At 39.1% G+C, this 18570-nt stretch overlaps 1 protein-coding gene, 1 non-coding gene and 1 pseudogene across 3 annotated transcripts in view; 2 read left to right on the top strand and 1 right to left on the bottom strand.

Annotated features, from left to right (window-relative positions):
• The window catches only part of Atad2b (ATPase family AAA domain containing 2B), a 137304-nt gene that overhangs the window by 98888 nt on the left and 19846 nt on the right, over positions 1–18570 (bottom strand). For both annotated transcript variants that reach the window (XM_052745964.1, XM_052745963.1), the window contains exons 2-7: positions 16404–16555; positions 13700–13749; positions 13145–13298; positions 9307–9409; positions 8069–8177; positions 4260–4376 (exon numbers count right to left, since the gene is read on the bottom strand). In XM_052745964.1, coding sequence (XP_052601924.1) covers positions 4260–4376; positions 8069–8177; positions 9307–9409; positions 13145–13298; positions 13700–13749; positions 16404–16555 — 685 coding nt within the window. The remainder of the gene's footprint in view (positions 1–4259; positions 4377–8068; positions 8178–9306; positions 9410–13144; positions 13299–13699; positions 13750–16403; positions 16556–18570) is intronic.
• On the top strand, positions 344–778 carry LOC128115236 (60S ribosomal protein L30-like; annotated as a pseudogene).
• On the top strand, positions 6805–6937 carry LOC128116146 (small nucleolar RNA SNORA51). The gene has a single exon (XR_008220402.1). It is a non-coding gene; the product is annotated as a small nucleolar RNA SNORA51 (small nucleolar RNA).

Genomic DNA, 18570 nt, shown 5'->3' on the forward strand with positions numbered 1-18570 from the left:
ACCCTCTGGAACAGTAAAGTAAGCCCAATTAAACTCTTGTATAGTTGCCTTGGTCTCGGTGCTTTATCACAGCAACAGAAAAATAACTTAAGACAGCAGTCAAGCTTCTGACTTGGGATAGGAAAAAGCCTAAGGGATTGCTTCCTCTTAGAAAGCAACTGTTTCAGTATAGGAAAGCTGCTACTAATGTGGTTGAAGTGGGTGAGATTCTAACACAAGATGGAAGCCAAACTTGGTAGTATCATACATATGGTACTAGCTTTGGAGGCATTAAAACTGCAAGGTGACTTTTTCATTCCCTGGCCATCTTGGCAGTTGATCTTGGTTCACCTAAAGCAGGAAAATGGCGGCCACAAAGAAGACGAAAAAATCTTGGAGTCAACTAACTCTAGGCTCCAATTTGTTATGAAAAATGAAAAGCATGTGCTAGGATACAAACAGACTCTAAAGATGATCAGACAGGACAAAGTGAAATTGGTTCTCCTCCTTGCCAACAAGTGCCCAGCTTTGAGGAAATCTGAAATAGAATTATACTGTATTGACTAAAACTGGTGTCCATCACTACAGTGGCAATAATATTGAATTGGACACAGCATGTGGAAAATACTACAGAATATGCACACTAGCTACCAACGAACCAGGTGATTCTGATACTGTTAGAAGTATGCCAGAACCAGGAACGTTTTCCTTTAATAAACTTTACCAGGGCACCTTTAAAAAAAAATCCAGGAGTGAACCTGTTGTAGATTCTTCCTCTACAGTTCCAGAGAGCCACTGAGACCAAGCATCATGTAGTAATGCAAAGTCGCTGTCAGAAAAGGGTCCTGAGAGTCTATTATATGAAGCTGTGAAAATGAAACCTGGGTTATAGTGAAGACGCCACGATACATCTGCTGGATTGAGTTGCATACAGGAGTGGAACCAGGCCAAGAGAGAGATGTGCGCAGCAGATAGCAAAGCTGGAGCGGGAGAGCCATCTAAGCCCTTTAAAACTAGTCACAGATACAAGGAATGGAGCTACAGGATTTGGTATCTATCCTACTGGGTTTCTATCTTGTTTTGGTCTAGTATTTCCTCACGATATCCCCATTTCTGTCTTTTGGAATGGAAAGGTATATTCCATGCCATTGCATATTGGAAGTATGTAATTTGTTTTATTTTACATGGGATCTCAGCTAAGAGTCTTGAAGTTAGACTAAATGCATTTCATGGGTCTATGGGAAGAGGGAATGGAACAAGAATGGCCGCCATAGGCTCAGATATTAGAAGACCAGTTGGTAATGCTGTCTGGAGAGGTTATGGAGCCTTGAGGGAGAACATATGACACTAGGAGTGGACTTTGAGAGTTACAGCCTCACCTCACTTGCAGCTCACTGTCTGCTCTCACCACGTGCTTTAAGATGTGATCTCGTGGTGACGCACGCCTTTAATCCCAGCACTCGGGAGGCAGAGCCAGGCGGATCTCTGTGAGTTCGAGGCCAGCCTGGGCTACCAAGTGAGTTCCAGGAAAGGCGCAAAGCTACACAGAGAAACCCTGTCTCGAAAAACCAAAAAAAAAAAAAAAAAAAAAAATGTGATCTCGCAGCTTCCAGCTGCCTGCCACCACGCCTCCCCCACCATTATGGACTCTCTCTGGAACTACAAGCCCAAATAAATTCTTTCTTCCTTAAGTTGCCTTTAGTCTTGGTGCTTGTCACATGAACAGAAAAGTAACTAACTAGGGCAGTTACTGATGAAGATGCTGATGTTGATACTTACACACACAAAGATTTGCCACTGGCAAGTAAACATGAGAAAATGTTCAACCTCATTAGAGAGACACAAACTAAAACTACAATACATACCCTATTACAGCTGAGTCCTGCCTGTGATCCCGCTACTGGAGATGGAGAGGTACAAATACAAGGCCTGCCTGGGTTACAAATGAGTTCAAGGCCAGCCTTGCAACTTAGTGAGACCTTCCTTAGTAAGACTTGGGGTGTGTGTGTTGGGGGGGGGGGGGGGAGGAAGGGAGTTGAAAAAAAAAAAAAAGGAATAAGGAGTGGGATCTAGCTCAGGGCTAGAATACTCAGAGAGTGTACAAAGCCCTAACTAAATTTAAACCCCTGCACCACCAAAATATACAAACACAAAAGGCCACATTATTAGACTAATCCTAACAAGCACTGGCAAGTATCAAGTCTTTAATTTACTTTCAGTAGTCAGAGACAGTTCTGTGGGTCTACCTCAGGTGGTCAGGCTTAAACAGCAAGTGTCTTAACCACTGAGCCATCTCACCAGCGCCAGAGCATCAACTTTCTCTCTTGGTTTTTTTGAGACAAGGGTCTCACTGTGTAGCCGTGGCTGACCTAGAACTTACTGTGTAGACCAGGCCGGCCTCAAATTCATAGATATCCACCTGCCTTTGCCTCCTACTGCTGGAATTAAAGTATTTGCCTGCTTGTCTTGTTTTTTTTAAAGTCTCATGCTCTTATGTAGTCCTACTGGCCTCAAAATATAGATCCTTCTTCCACCCCAGACTTGGAGTACTGATATTAAAGATATGCACCACCACACCTGGGTTTATAACAACCAATAACCAAAAGCTAGAATTAACCCATTAAAAAATGAATAATAAGACAGTTGTGATAGTTCACACCTATAATGAGCATTACAATAATTATGCTGAGTGAAAGAAAAGGCAAAAATGTAGTATCTTAGTATTTCAAAGCTGAGTATGGTGGCTTGTGCCTATAATTCCACCATCTGGGAGACTGAGGAAGGAAGTCTGAGGCCACTCTAAGCTATATATATAGTAAATTCCAGACCAATCTAGACTGATAATGAGACTCTTCCAAAAAATTAAAATGAAAACAAGCAAATACTTACAATTTTATTTATATAAAATCGAAAACATATAAAGCTGATTTAAGGTGACGGGAAATAGATTTAGATAAGTATCCTAAGACTAATGACACAAATGAGAGACACAAATGACTGAGAGTAGAATACACATAGGAATGAGGAAATCTGGGGGGCTGGGCATTGATGAATCTGTTCATTGTCTTGATTATGGTGATATCTTCACAGGCATGTACATATTACAGAACTTGCCAAATGTAGAATACAAATACATGTTTTGGACATTATTTCAATTAGATTCAGAAAAAGAAAAAAAGCAAACAACCCAAAACATCAGAATAATGCTTCCCAACCTTTTTTCTACCAGAACATACCCTCTCATTAGTGACAGCTGAAACAATGACTCCTAACAAGAATAGAGGGATGTCTGAACACTTAAACAGCTTCTAGAGAGAATTAGCATACCTCTACCAATCACTATTTTAGAGTTTAAAATTCTAAGTAAAGGGACTGGAGAGGTGGGTCAGTGGTTAAAAGCACTAGCTGCTCTTCCAAAGGACCCTAGTTTGAGTCCCAGAACTCACATGGCAGCTCACAACCATCTGTAACTCCAATTCCAGGGAATCTAATGTCCTCTACTGGTCCTTGTAGGTACCAGGCATACACAAGATGCACAGGCATACATGTATGCACAGACACACTTGCAGGCAAAACACCCACACACATAGAACAATTTTTTTTTTTTGAGACAGGGTCTCTCTACATAGTCCTGGCTGCCCTAGAACTCTATGTAGACCAGTTTATCCTCAAACTCACAGAGACCCACTTGCCTCTGCCTCTTGAGTGCTGGGATTAAAGGACTGTCAAAATAATTATTGTTTTTAAATTCTAAGTAAAAAGGATTCTTGAAAACATTATACTAAGTGAAAAAAGGGTAAATAAAATATCACAAATAGAGGCTGTCTCAATGACAAAGCACTTGCCCAGAATGCAGAAAACCCTACGTTTAATTCCTGGCAACAAGACAAAAGCACAGAACAAAACAGACAGGCAAATCTATACGCACAGAAACGAGAAAGTAGTAGCCAAGGAATGAGAGGAACAGCGATAACACTGTGACCACACACCTGGACCTCCAGCTGCATATATACACACAAGCATGCTGGGAACGATGCGCAGGACTTACAAGAGGTTTCATTATTTGTAAATTCAGCACTGCTGTTTTGTTTTGTTTTGTTTTGTTTTGTTTAAAGGGGGTCTTGCCAAAGATGAATACCTTGCCTCAAGCAATCCTTTACCTTCAGCTTCCTGAACAGCAAAGACCACAGGACCACACCACTGAGCTCAGAAAAATGTTCTTTTTTCAGAGCAGTGGTAAAGCTACTCAGTTAGAGAAAACAAAGTTTAGAGTCACCTACCTATTGGCGGTGCTTGGTATCGATCCACTGTTTTTCTTTGTCTCAAATTATATGGCCTATCATTTTCTTCTCCTTCTGCCTCTTCAACTTCTATGTCTCCATCCTCCTCTTGAGATTCTAGTTTCCATAAATGAAGAGAGGAAAACAATTTAATCCACAGGTATGCTCCTATTCTACAACTGAGTATTTACTTTTATCCATTATCTTTTTTTTTTTTTTTTTTTTTTTTTTTTTTTTTTTTTTTTTTTTTTTGGTTTTTTTCGAGACAGGGTTTCTCTGAGTAGCTTTGCGCCTTTCCTGGGACTCACTTGGTAGCCCAGGCTGGCCTCGAACTCACAGAGATCCGCCTGGCTCTGCCTCCCGAGTGCTGGGATTAAAGGCGTGCGCCACCACCGCCCGGCCTTTATCCATTATCTTTTTTTCTACACAAGTGACATTTTAAAAATGTTAGCAATTTATGTATGATAATAGCATAAACTAGTATAACCAAAAATAAACCTAGGTAAATATAAAAGCAAAAAAGTTCTTCTTACCAATAATCAATACAGTTCTCTGAGAAAATAAACCACTGTGATGGTGCAGTGGTGCACACCTTTGATCCCTGTGATGCCAGCACTCGGAGGCAGAGACAGACAGATCTCCGTGAGTTTGATGCCAACCTGGTCTACAGAGTGAGTTCTAGGACAGCCAGAGCTACATAGTGAGACCCTGCCTCAAAAATAAATGAATGGATGGATGAATGAATGGATGGATGAAGAATAAATAACAAGCCACTAGGATCATACCCAGTATCTTGATTTTCTTGGGAGGTTTGTTTTTTTGTTTTTGTTTAAGATTTTTTTAATACAAAACATATACAATGAAAATAAATAAAATCTTTTTTTTTCTAAGATAGCATGTAGATTAGACCAGCCTTGAAATCAAGAGACCCTCCTGCTTCTGCCTTCTGAATGCTAAGATTGAAGATGTGTGCCACCAACCAGGATCTATCCCTGGTGCATGAACGGGCTTTTTGGAGCCCATAACCTATGGTGGGATACCTTGCTCAGCCTTGATACAGGGGTGAGGGGCTTGGGCCTGCCTCAACTTGAAGTGCCAGGCTTTGTTGACTCTCCATGGGAGGCCTTACCCTCTCTGAGGAGTAGATGAGGGGTAGGGTAGGGGGGAATGTAGAGAGGGAGCAGGAGGAGGGGAGGGAGAGGGAACTGTGGTTGGGATGCAAAATTAAAAAAAAAAAAAGGAAAATTAAAAAAAAGAAGATGTGTATCACCATGCATAACTAAATAAAAAAAATGTAAGTTTAGCCAGGCAGTGGTGGTGCACACCTTTAATCCCAGCACTGGGAGGCAGAGGCAGGCGGATCTCTGTGAGTTCGAGGCCAGCCTGGGCTACAGAGTAAGTTCCAGGACAGGCTCCAAAGCTACACAGAGAAACCCTATCTCGAAAAACCAAATATATATATTTAAATAAATAAATAAATTAGGTCATGGTGGCATACTCCCATAAACCCATCACTAGGAAGATGATGGCAAGAGGGTCAGAAGTTCAAGGTCATCCTACATATGAGCTTAAGGCTAACCAGCTATATGAGACCTTGTCTCAAAAGGGGAAAACAAAATTAAAAATTTTTCATACTACAGAAAATCTTAATCAATGTACAAAAGGTAGGGTTCTCATGTACCCAGGCCTACCTTAAACTCTGCTAAGAATGCCCTTGAACTCCTGATCCTCTTGCCTCTCCTCTGAATGCTGGAATTATAGGAATGTGCTACCTCATCTCAATTGTGCTGTGCTAGGGATGCAACCCAGGGCTTTGTGCTCTCCAAAAACGCACTCTACTGATCAATTGAACCACATCCTTAGCGCCCAATCCATGCACAATTAAAACCAAAGTCTGGTTAGTGCTCAAATCACACTTAATTCAAAGAACTGTTCTTAAGGTAAATGCTGAAGAAATGAGCGATTTTTGTTGACAGTGTCATAGTTTGTTAAGTCTGTTGGTAACTAAGCATAACTGATCACCTTTTAGTAGGAAAACATACGTAGGAACTAAAAGGTATCAGGACACAGACTTTAAGGGTATTGATACTATGTAGTTACTGACATGAAAGATCATTTCATGATAATTATCTAGCCAAAAAAATTAAATTATAATGCACTGGTTTGGCTATAGCTATGATATAATATGTATGTGCATATAAGATAAAAAGCATGGAAAATGTGTAGGCATGTGCACTCCAAGTACAATAGAACTCATGACTAACTTTTTAACTACAGGAACTGCCAACCTAATACTATCAATATTAAAGCATAGAAAAAATGTTATAGGTACCAATGAATGATACAGAGTGAAGTGGAAAACTAAATGTATAAGAGACTTTATGTTTTACTTATAACATTTGAAAGTTTATTTCCAGTTTTGACATTTTTCATTGTTGACTTACATAGAAAGTCAGCAAATACACTATTACTTACCTAACTAATGCTAAAATTACCTATGCCTGAATAAGTTTCCTAATCTTTCAAAAAAAAAAAAAAAACTTTTAGCCTCCTTGTGCTTACCACAGGCTGTGTTCTTACACTGCCTGTATAGAAAGAGGAGGCAGAATGAACCTACCCCATGTACACCTCAGCCTAGGCCATTGTGCCTGGTCTGTATTGTGAATGAGGAGACATGGGTAAAAAATAAATAAATAAATAAATTAAAAAAAAAACTTTTAAAAAGAGTTTATACAACAGCATACTGTGTACTATGAACAAAAATTATGAAGATGACATATTTACTTTGGAACCTCTACATATTCAGTTAATGTATGGAAAGGCAAAAATCACATTACCAATCTGTCTCACCTACACTAATTGTCTCCAAAGGATGCATTATAAAGTTTCTAGCTATATCAACAATAAGTACCTTCATTAGAAATATAAGCTCTTAAACCAGGTAATGCTTTAAAGCCTTTAATCCCAGCACTTGGGAAGCAGAGACAGGTGGATCTCTCTGAGTTTGAGGACAGACATACAGAGAAACCCTGTTGGGGAGGAGGGGGGGGATATGAGCTCTTTAAAACTGGCTAATGTGGCCAGGTGTGGTGGTGCACTCAGAGGCAGAGGCAGGTGGAGCTCTCTGAGTTTGAGGCCAGCCTGGGCTACAGAGTGAGTTCCAGGACAGCCAGGGCTGTTACACAGAGAAACCCTGTCTTGGGGGGGGGGGGGGGGGGAATCTGGCAAATATATTAAATACATGTAGTCTTCTTCACCTGAAATCTACAAACAGTGGAAGTTAAGATTACCCTGGAAAGAGTCAATGTACTTTCTGTATGTTCCTAGTTCCAGCCCTATGAATTCACTGTATTCTTAAGTTCAGACCTAGACAGGTAAAAGGAAAAAACACTACAGATCCTTCCACTACTATTAGCATTTCCATTTTTCTCTAACTATTTATATCTCAGTCTATAACAAAATTTAAAATCCAAATAAGCAGAGACTTGGCGGCCATGGACAGAAGAACGAGCTTCTAGTTAGAAGGTGCCCTCAGTAAAACAAGAGGCTAGTCCACTGAGCAGTCTAGTCCACAGCAAAGCTTCAACACTGAGAACTCAAGGACTACCAATAGCCACTTCATTTTGCCAACTGAAGGAAATGAAAATTCAGATGCCAGATGAATTTATATTACTTCAAATTATACAATATAGACCTAAAAGGACGAAAACAACAGCAAAACAACCATACTCTAATTACATAGCTATTAGATCTATTCTTCTTCCCTCCCAACAGTTTGCTAGTTTTCCATCACAAGGTGCTTTACAGACCTTCTTCCTCGCCCTCAGTAGACACTTCATGATGATTCTGTATCCCATAACTATTTCTTCTCAGTGATTTTCTCCGCCTTTTTACTCTTGAATACATATCCATATTTTCCTTTTAAAGAAAGAAATTTGTCAAATATTAACATAACATTTATTCTCTATTATAAATAACACTCAATATGTTAACCACTCTTGCTCAATATAATTTACTGAGCATCTACTTGCAAGTCAAACTCATGAAAAAAGAGCTTCCTAAACTCAACAAGTATAAAGGAGAAAAGGGAGAAACAATAGGATATGACTTAGTTCATAAAGTCATTTAACATATACAAGGCCTTAGATTCAACCCCATGGGGCGTTTTGTTTTGTTTTGTTTTGAAGAAAAGGGGAGGAGGGAAAAAAAAACAGAAGAAAATGGGAGAGAAGAAAAGGAAATTGGGATGAGGGGTTTGAAGAGGAAGTAGCAGCAGCCAGTAGAGAGCAAGCAGTAAAATACCAAACCAAGAATGAAGAGGAATAAACAATTGTTCATTTAAGAAATCTGACATCCAGGGACAGGGGAGATGGCTCAGCAATTAACGACACTGACTGCTCTTCCAGAGAACGAGGGTTCAATTCCCATCATCCACATTGCAGCTCACAACTGTCTGTTATCTCCAGTCCCAGGGGATCTGACACCCTCACACAGACACACATGCAGGCAAAACACTATTGCATATAAAATGAAAATAATTTTTTAAATGTGCTGTTGGGCTGGGAATGTAGCTCAGTTGATAGAGTGCTTGCCTTACGTGCACAATGCCCTGGGCTCCATCTGCATCATTCCATAAACCATAGCACATGCCTGGAGGCAGGAGATTAGAATTTCAAGGCCATCTCTGGCTACATATGAGGAGGGAAAGGAAGAGAAGGGTAAAGGGAGGGAATCTACTGCTGCTCATCCTCTTTCTGGACTCCTAATTCTTTGCAAGTATAAAGGAAACTACTTTTAGGGCTGGAGAGATGGCTTAGCAGCTAAGAGTGATTACTCTTCCTCCAGAGAATACAAGCTCGCTTCTCAGCACCCACATGAGAGGATTTACAACCAACTGTGACTCCAGCTCCAGGGGATCCAATGCCCTCTTCTGGCTCTGTGGGCACCCACTCACACAAACATAAATATGTACATGAATAAAAACCAGAGAGACAACTAGAAGAGGAAAGAAAATACTTGCAAAGGTTTTCACAGCTAACATACTCACAAATTCTGTATCTGTCCACATTCGAAGCCTTTCTACTTCTCCTGATCGACGGTTTCGTCGGATATTAATATTATCCATTTCTTGTAATACGGCTTCAGCAGTACTACAATCATATAATAAAGAAAGTTTAGACAATAGTGGGCACATAGATCATATCATACACATAAAGGGCTCAACAAACTAGTACTAAACTATCTCTTGATATGTAACTATGTACAATACCTCAATTGAATAACTTTCATAACCAGAATTCAAAACACAATTCCTAATTTATAAAACAAGATGGCCAGGTCGGTGGAGCACACCTTTAATCCCAGCACACAAGAAGCAGAGTTAGTTGGATCTCTGAGTTCAAAACCAGGCTGGTCCACATAGTTCGAGGTCAGCTAGGACTAAACTACTGAGATGCTGTATTAAAAGGAGGGATTGTTCTATTAGAGGACAATCCCCAACACCCATATCTGGTACTCACAAACAAGTATAATAATTCTAGCCCCAAGGGATCTAAAGCCCTCTTCTGAGCTCCACTGGTATTGTATATATGTATGCATAAAAACACAACATACATAAAAGTAAAATACTTATATTTTTAAAAAGGAAATGAAAAAACATCTTCTACTTCTATATATTTATCAAAACTTCTAAATTATAAACCTTTTGTTTATAAAGCTCAAAATAAATAAGCATATGTTTTAATAAAATTCAAGGGTTCTAATATTTATTTTTTAAGTTATAAATTAAAATGTTTGATTAATAAAATTAATTTAATTTTAAAATTACAAAACTAGGCCAGGCGTGGTGGTGAATACCATTAATCTCAGCACTCAGGAAACAGAGATAGATGGATAGCTATAAATTCAAGACCAGCCTTATCTACATAGTGAGTTTCAGGTCAACCAGGTCTATATAGTGAGACCTGTTACAAGAAAGAAAAGGGGCTGGAGAGATGGCTCAGAGGTTAAGAGCATTGGCTGCTCTTTCAGAGGACCCAGGTAAACAACTACTAGATTCATGGTACCGAGGGGGGAAAAATTGAATCTTTTAATATGAAGTTGTTAAAAAAATACATAGAAAAGAGGATATATATAATGTTTAAGCCAATAAGGTTAATTGAACAGATATTTTTAAATTAAAGTAAAACACTGACATCTAAAAAACGCAGAATAATATCTTAGCAATTTTTATTTAGTTTTTTGTTTGTTTGGTTGATTCGGTTTTCTTAGGCAGGTTTCACAGTACAGCACCCCAAACTGGCCTAGAACTTGCTGTGTAGTCCAAACTAGCTTTGAACTTGAGATCTTTTTGTTTTTGTTTGTTTTTTTTTTTTTTTTTTCTGTGAGACAGAGTTTCTCTCTGCAATAGTCCTAGCTGTCTTGGTACTCACTGTGTAGACCAGTTGGCCTCCAACTCACAGAAATCAACCTGCCTCTGCCTCCCGGGTGCTGGGATTAAAGGCATGTGCCATGCTTTGAGATCTTCTTGACTAAGCCTCCTGCACTATCACATCTGGCTGTGTTAAGCTTCTATCAAACACTTCTATAACATCTAGTGTATGACTAGATCCTATTCTATGGCACTTACTAATAATAACTTATACCCAAATTTGGCATTAACCTCTCTCTCTAGTCCACCGTAAGACACTGTGAAGCCAAAGAAGATGACACAGGTATGGTCTGACTATGCTTCCAAGTTCTAGTTGAGAACTTCATCTTCACTGCAAGAAGGGATAGGACATTACAAGGTGATAAGGGAAGCTCAAGAGGTGGCTCCACAGTTAAGAGCACTAGTTGCTTTTCCAGGGGACCCAGGTTTGATCCCAGCACCCACATGGTGGCATACAATTATCCTTAACTCCAATCCTAAGGGATCCAGCAACCTATTCTGGCCTCCTGGCCTCCACAGGAACCGGGAATACATACAGTGTATTTAGATTCAGGCACTGAACACTCATACACATAAAAAAATAAACAGTAATTAGTTTACAGATGCCTTCCCTCTGGAGGCAAAGGCAGGAGGATCTCTGAGTTGGGGCCAGCCTGGTCTACAAAGCAAGTTCTAGGATGGATGGATGGATAGATGGATGGATGGATAGATGGATGGATGGATGGATGGATGGATGGATGGATGGACGGTAGACAGACAGACAGACAGACAGCAAGTTCTAGAATAGCCTACACAAAGAAACCCTGACTCAAAAAAACAAAAGACAAAAATAGTTCACTGTCCCTAGCAAGTAGAGAAATGCAAAATGAAAACAACTTCGTGATTTCATCTTGCTCCAGTCAAAATGGTAAAGACCAACAAATCAACCAATAACAAATGCTGGAGGAGTGTGAAAAAAAGAGAGCCCTCACTCATTATTGGTGGGATTGCAAACTGGTCTAGCCACTCTAGGTATCAGTGTGGAGAATTATCAAAAAAGCTAAAAATACATCTACCATATGACCAAGTACACCACTCCTTAGCATATGCCCAAAGGACCCGGCATCCAACTCCACAGATAATTGCTCAGCCATGTTCACTGCTGCTCTATTCACAATAGAGAGGAAATATAAACAACCTCCATGTCCTTCAACTGAGGGATGAATAACAAGGCTGTGATCCATACACACAATGCAATAATATTCAGCTAAAAATTACATTTTTTGTCTTTATTTATAAATTTTACATTCTGTTGTAGTAGCAGAAAAAGGACTAAAGCAATGTATAATTGTATAATGAAAAATAGTTTCATGGATGTAGTTAGAGAGGCTTCGTGCCTCAACCACACAGATATAGGCTCAAAACACCAATTTTATTATCTTGGCGAAGAAAAGTTAGCATTTACTACATATCAATAATAGAACTTAATACTGTTTGAAAACCTAGTGTGGTGGCACACACCTTTAATCCCAGCACCCAGGAGGCAGAGGCAGCTAGATATCTGACTTCAAAGCCAGGCTGGTCTATAGAGCAAGTTCCAGGATAGCCAGGGCTACACAGAGAAACCCTGTCTCAAAAAAAAAAGAAAAGAAAAGAAAAGAAAAACCAAAACTAATAATAATAATATTTAAATAAGTAAATATTAAAGAACTGTAACAGTGGCAATTAAATATAACTAGTTTTCATTAACCAAAGTTTAATAAAATTTCATCATCACAGCCAAGTGGTGGTGGCACAAGCCTTTAATGCCAGCACTCTGGTCTATGGAATTCCAGACAGTTGGCTCTATACAGAGAATCTCTGTCTCCAAAAAAAAAAAGAAAGAAAAGAAAAACAAACAAACAAAAAAAATCACAAATTTATATATTAAGTCCACTAGCCAGACAACATTTGTTAACCTAAGTGGTTGGAAAAGATATGGTACATGCCTGTGATGTCAGCACTCAGGAAGTTGAGGTAAGTGCATCATAGCCTAGGACTACATAGAAAGACCTTGTGCCCATTACACCTCATGCCACCCTCCAAAAAGCAGGGCCGGGGAGATGGCCCAGTGCTGCCACACAACATGTAGACTTGAGTTCATGTAAAAAATGAGAATGGGACCCACGTTTACAAAAAAAAAAAAAGTCAACAGCAACATGTGTGGGCAGGGAGGTGAAAAAAGGGAGATTCCCTGGAGCCAACGGCCAGCCAATCTAGCTGTCTGGTTTGCAGTAGGTTCAGTTAGAGACCATGTCTCAAAAATGAAGGTGTAGAGCACTGAGGAAGACACTGTGACAACCTCTGATCTCTACCAGCACATACACCTCCCCATACCCAGCCAAACAAATGTGCACACACACACAACACATGCATACACAAAAAGCTTAAAAATCAAAAGACTACATGAAACTGCTTAATGCATAAACACTCATACCTATTTACTAGTTGATCAAATAATAAACTCTGATTCACACTTTCAAATCTGTTTTTCCTGGACCGACAACTTTTTCTGACTTCCATGTCACCATTTATACATGAAAGGTCGCCATCTCCTTTCTTTTCCCCTCGAAGGGGATGGCTTCGAAGGGCTGCAAGAGAGAGATTTTCATTTCAAAGTGCACAGTACAGAAAAATAGAAAATAGGAAAAAATAAAAAATTTAAAAGGCCACAAAAACTGAACATAACCTCTTAAATGGCTTTAATATTAAACACTCAAAATTTTTAATTTTAATATTTTTTGCTATGAATGAAATCCAGTCAATTCCAGCTATGTGCTAAATATACTATTAAATTACTCTAGGGGGTTAGAATGTATAGCTCAGAAGTAGGAAACTTTTGGGCCATGCAGGAAGACCACAGTTCAATCCCCAGTACCAAAAAAAATTAATAAAAACAAAAGTAAATGGCTACACTTTTTCCACTTTCATGCTTAACCTAACACCACTGTAAGAATTTCAATATTAACCAATTTCCCAGCAGGATACTCACACAAGCTACTATGTCCGTTTGGTAGTGTAGCACCAGGCTGAGACGTTAACCTAGAATACAAATGCATTTAATACGCAAATATATCAATATTTGTTTAGATAAGCAAAAAATGAATAATGCTGTAATTATCCATCTTGAAAATGTTACTATATTATTTTTCACAAAATAACATTTTTTAGTTTGGTAACATAACAATTAATAAAATATATTAGCTAAGAGACATTTCATTAGTTCAAGAAAAACTTTAATAACAAATTATAAACTGAATTAACTTTGTTGTCAACTGCATTAATTCAAATCCTATTAAAAGATTAAGGTTAAGCAGCATAAATTTAACCAAGACCATAAGGAGTCATGGCAACAGACAACTATAGTCTTCATTAAGGAAATAAATTCGAAGCTATGACAAATACATTCAAACAAACTGTAAGAGAGGAAAAAAAATACTTAGATATCAAAAACATTTAATAATTTTTTCAAACTATGATACATCTTTAATCTATTTTAGAAAACACACACATACACAAAGACCTATTCCCCTTCTCTCTGGAAAATAAATAAAAAGTCTGTCTTAATAGACTCTCAAAAATAAAATTTCTTGTTTAGGACCTCTGTAAAGCATATACATGATACTCCAGGCATATGAATGTAAGTATAAAGCAATTGATATAACACATGTATTCTAACATGTTGCTGCTGCAAAATGCTTTTCTGGAATGCTCCAAAATCATTCTCCAAATCAACTTAAAACTACAGAAGAATCACTTTTATTGCCTCATAAGTACACTTTGGCATTGGCCCCAACATAACATTAACTCAGTTTATTTGCAAATTATCAGTTTATTCACAGGTCTTGATGCCAAATAAATTTTGGATGGATGTAGCTACAAATGATTAAAATTTTACATCATTAAATTATTCACAATAAGAGGCAATCCTCAAATAATTCCACACAAAAAAAAAGGTAAAGCTTTTCTGAACAACATAACATCACTGGGACCAAAAAAAAAAAAAAAGCACAGTAAGGTTCAGTTCTGCTCTAAAGGAGATAGAGCATACTCGGCTCTTATTTTGTTGCTAATGAAAAACCTGCTTTTAAAAAAGAGGGCTGGGGGCCAGGGCAGTGGTGGTACACGCCTTTGATCCCAGCACTCGGGAGGCAGAGGCAGGCAGATCTCTGTGAGTTCGAGGACAGCCCGGTCTACAGAGCGAGATCCCGGACAGGTACCAAACTACACAGAGAAACCCTGTCTCAAAAAAAAAACCCAAAAATAAATAAATAAATAAATACATACATACATACAGATTAATAGTCATCTACAATAGTCAAACGTATAGTCATGTTAGGTATATTTTCAAGGTCTTGAGGGAGAGGGATGGCTGGGGATGTGCTCAATTCTCAGCATTGCATAAGCCCTACCCCAAACCCAAGTACAACACCTCACCAGGAGGTGGAGGCAAAGGGAAACAAAAATTCCCAGCAATCCAAGAGCCTGACCGCAATAATCACTGGCATCATTTCTCCTTATAAAGAAGAGCTGGGCACAGTAGTACACTCTTGTAACCCCAGCACTTGGGAGTTAAGAAGCAGGAAGATCCAGAGTTCAAGGCCAGCCTTGCTATACAAGGAGTTCTAGGCTAGCCTAGGTTATAGGAGACTCTATCAAAAATAAATAAAAGCCAGGTGGTGGTAGCACATGCCTTTATCAGATCTCTGTGAGTTCAAGAGCAGCCTGGTCTACAGAGTGATTTCCAGGACAGCTAGGGCTATTACACAGAGATACTCTGTCTCTAAATAAATAAATAGATAGATAGATAGATAGATAGATAGATAGATAGATAGATAGATAGATAGATAGATAGATAGATAAATAAATAGGCCAGTGAGATGGCTCCATGGATAAAAATGCTTGCCATCAAGCCTAACAACCTAATTTGATCCCCAAGATCTACATGATGAAGGAAGAGAACAGATACAGTGCACTTGCACACATACCTACATGCACAAATTAAATCAATGCTTAAAACAAGAAACTAGGAATCATAAATATGCATGTACATTCAAGACCCATCAAAATACTTATTGCTGTGGGATGTTCTGTATGGCAAATGTGTTGCTCTGATTACTTAGTAAATAAAACACTGATTGGCCAGTAGTCAGGCAGGAGGAAGTATAGGCGGGACAAGGAGGAGAAGAATTCTGGGAAGTGGAAGGCTGAGTCAGAGACAATGCCAGCCACCGCCATGACAAACAGCATGTGACTATGCCAGTAAGCCACGAGCCACTGGCAAGGTATAGATTTATAGAAATGGATTAATTTAAGATATAAGAACAGTTAGCAAGAAGCCTGGTACGGCCATACAGTTTGTAAGCAAAATAAGTCTCTGTGTTTACTTGGTTGGGTCTGAGTGGCTGTGGGACTGGCGGGTGAGAGAGATTTGTCCTGACTGTGGGCCAGGCAGGAAAACTCTAGCTACAACTTATTCTTTTAGTAATAATACTTTCTGGTGCCTGTTATACATGTCTTTATAAAACAAATACATTTTACAGCATATTTGGAAAAATAAAATTGTGGGAAGTTTAAAATAAGTCTAAAATCAATTATAAATATATGAGTGCTTAAAAGAAACTCGTTTTTAAAGAATATTAATGCCAGTATCAGCCCTGAATCACAAATAAAAAAAATGAATTCCCCCTTCTCACCTGGCCTGACCAGTTGGTATGTTCCATTCCTCTCGCTGACCAGTACTTCGTGATTTTGATTTGTCTTTGCAAACAGAATCCGGCTGTTTCAAAGTGCGTTTGGCTGGAGGAGATACGTGGCTATCACTTAAGCTACCATCAACTTCAGCTTTCTGAAAGACAGCAATAAAAATGCATGTACTATTCCTATCAAGATTAATATGCTTGATAATGTTTTTTCTTTTAATTTATATATATATATAAATTTTATATATATAAATACATACACACATATGAGAGAATTTTAATCAGCCTGGTAAGACTGTCTCAAAACATTAAAACGAAAAAGGAAAAGTTTACAACTGCTTGGGGTATATATTTATATCTGTGACATCCCTCATTCTTGTTTAAATACTCCAGAATACAAATCCCAAAGCAAGGACACTTTACTACCATGAAACCTTCCTTTTTAGGAAATTCTAACACAGAGCCAATCCATTCAGATTTCACCAAGTTTCTCCACAACATCTCTTTCATGTTCAAGGTCCTATCCAGGAGCACAGTCAGATCTCCTCTTCCCTCACTTTGCAGCAAAGCTGGTCTTTAATTCTCTTTAACAACCTTGACTGTAAGAATACAGTTTTCAACAGGGCGTGGTGGTGCACACCTATAATCCCAGCAGGAGGCAGAGGCAGGCTGATCTCTGTGAGTTGGAGGCCAGCCTGGTCTACAAAACAAATTCTAGGACAGCCAGGGCTACACAGAGAAACCCTGTCTCAAAAAACCACACCTGTAATCCTACCTCAGAGGCTAAGGCAAAAGGATTAACTCAGATGTGAAAAAGCCAGAACTACACAGTTTAGTTCTAGAGCTACACTACTGCAAGATCCTATCTCCAAAAACTACAAGAAACAAAGGGGAATGAACGGGCATAGGGATGAAGGGAAAGGGGAAGGACAGACAGGTAACAGCTTTCATTGGCTAAGCCAGCCCTTCAGTCTGGGTCTAGGTTATTTCCCTCATCATCTGATTGAGGCCACATGTTAGAAGGGATTTCATGAACATTGTGCTGTGCACACTGCACCCCGGTCCCCCATCGCTTGGCCATGATCACCCGGGCAAGCTGGTATCTGAGGGTTTCCCCATTTGTTTCACTATATATGATTCTGATAACTTACCATTATCCTGACTTGGAAGCAAACCTTCACCCAAAACTTCACTATGACAGTGACTTTTTTTTTCAGAGACAGGGTTTCTCTGTGTAACCCTGGCTGTCCTGGAACTCTGCAGACCAGGCTGGCCTCGAACTTAAGAGTTCTGCCTGCCTCTGCCTCCCAAGTGCAGTGGCTCTGGTCTACCCACACCACTCTTTCTACATTCTTAGTTGGCATTCTGCCCTCCTTCCCCACTAAGTTCATTTCTATCAAGTATAGACTCACGGATTCTCTATAACTACAAATCATAACACTTGACTCTTGTTTTGTTGCTCAAATTATGTAAGATTTGGCCAATGGGAGCCCCTTAAAAAGTGATTCCTGTATCTTTTGACACACCCCATCATTTTGAATACATTTTTACAGAAGAATTTTCAGAACTCATTTGGTACTTTCCCTTTCTGGCTCTATAAACCATCACTTCTGCGAGAAACCCTGGTTCCTTTTGGTAAAAGATGGTATTGAGAAACCAAGAACTAAGTACCAAGTCAAGTGTACTTGCTGTTACTGGAGTTTCACTGCTAGTGAGCCCTCTCAGAAAAGAGAACCACAAATATTAAGCACAAACATATACAGATCTATTTCTAAAACCGTACATAAGTAATAAAAACATGGGCTTATCCCAACACTGCAAAGTCTTATCCCACATCTTAATTCCGCCCAGTCTCTTCCTCTTCTACATTTATAAACCCTTCTCAAATTATTATCAATACATTTATTTAACCAGGCATGGTGTCTCATAAATGTAATCCCAAAACTAGAAACTGGGACAGGAGGATTTCAAGAGTTCAGCCCAATCTGTCTCTGTCTCTCTGTCTCTCTGTCTGTCTGTCTGTCTGTCTCTCTCTCTCTCCAGATAGATAGACAGATAGATAGATAGATAGATATAGATATTATATATATATATATATTAAAAGCAGGGAGAGCAACAGCAGCTAGACATGGTGATACACACCTGTACAGCACGTGGAAAG

The sequence above is a fragment of the Peromyscus californicus genome, unplaced genomic scaffold, assembly GCF_007827085.1.
Source record: "Peromyscus californicus insignis strain IS unplaced genomic scaffold, ASM782708v3 Scaffold_1__1_contigs__length_55948999, whole genome shotgun sequence".
In the NCBI taxonomy this organism is placed as follows: Eukaryota; Metazoa; Chordata; class Mammalia; order Rodentia; family Cricetidae; genus Peromyscus; species Peromyscus californicus.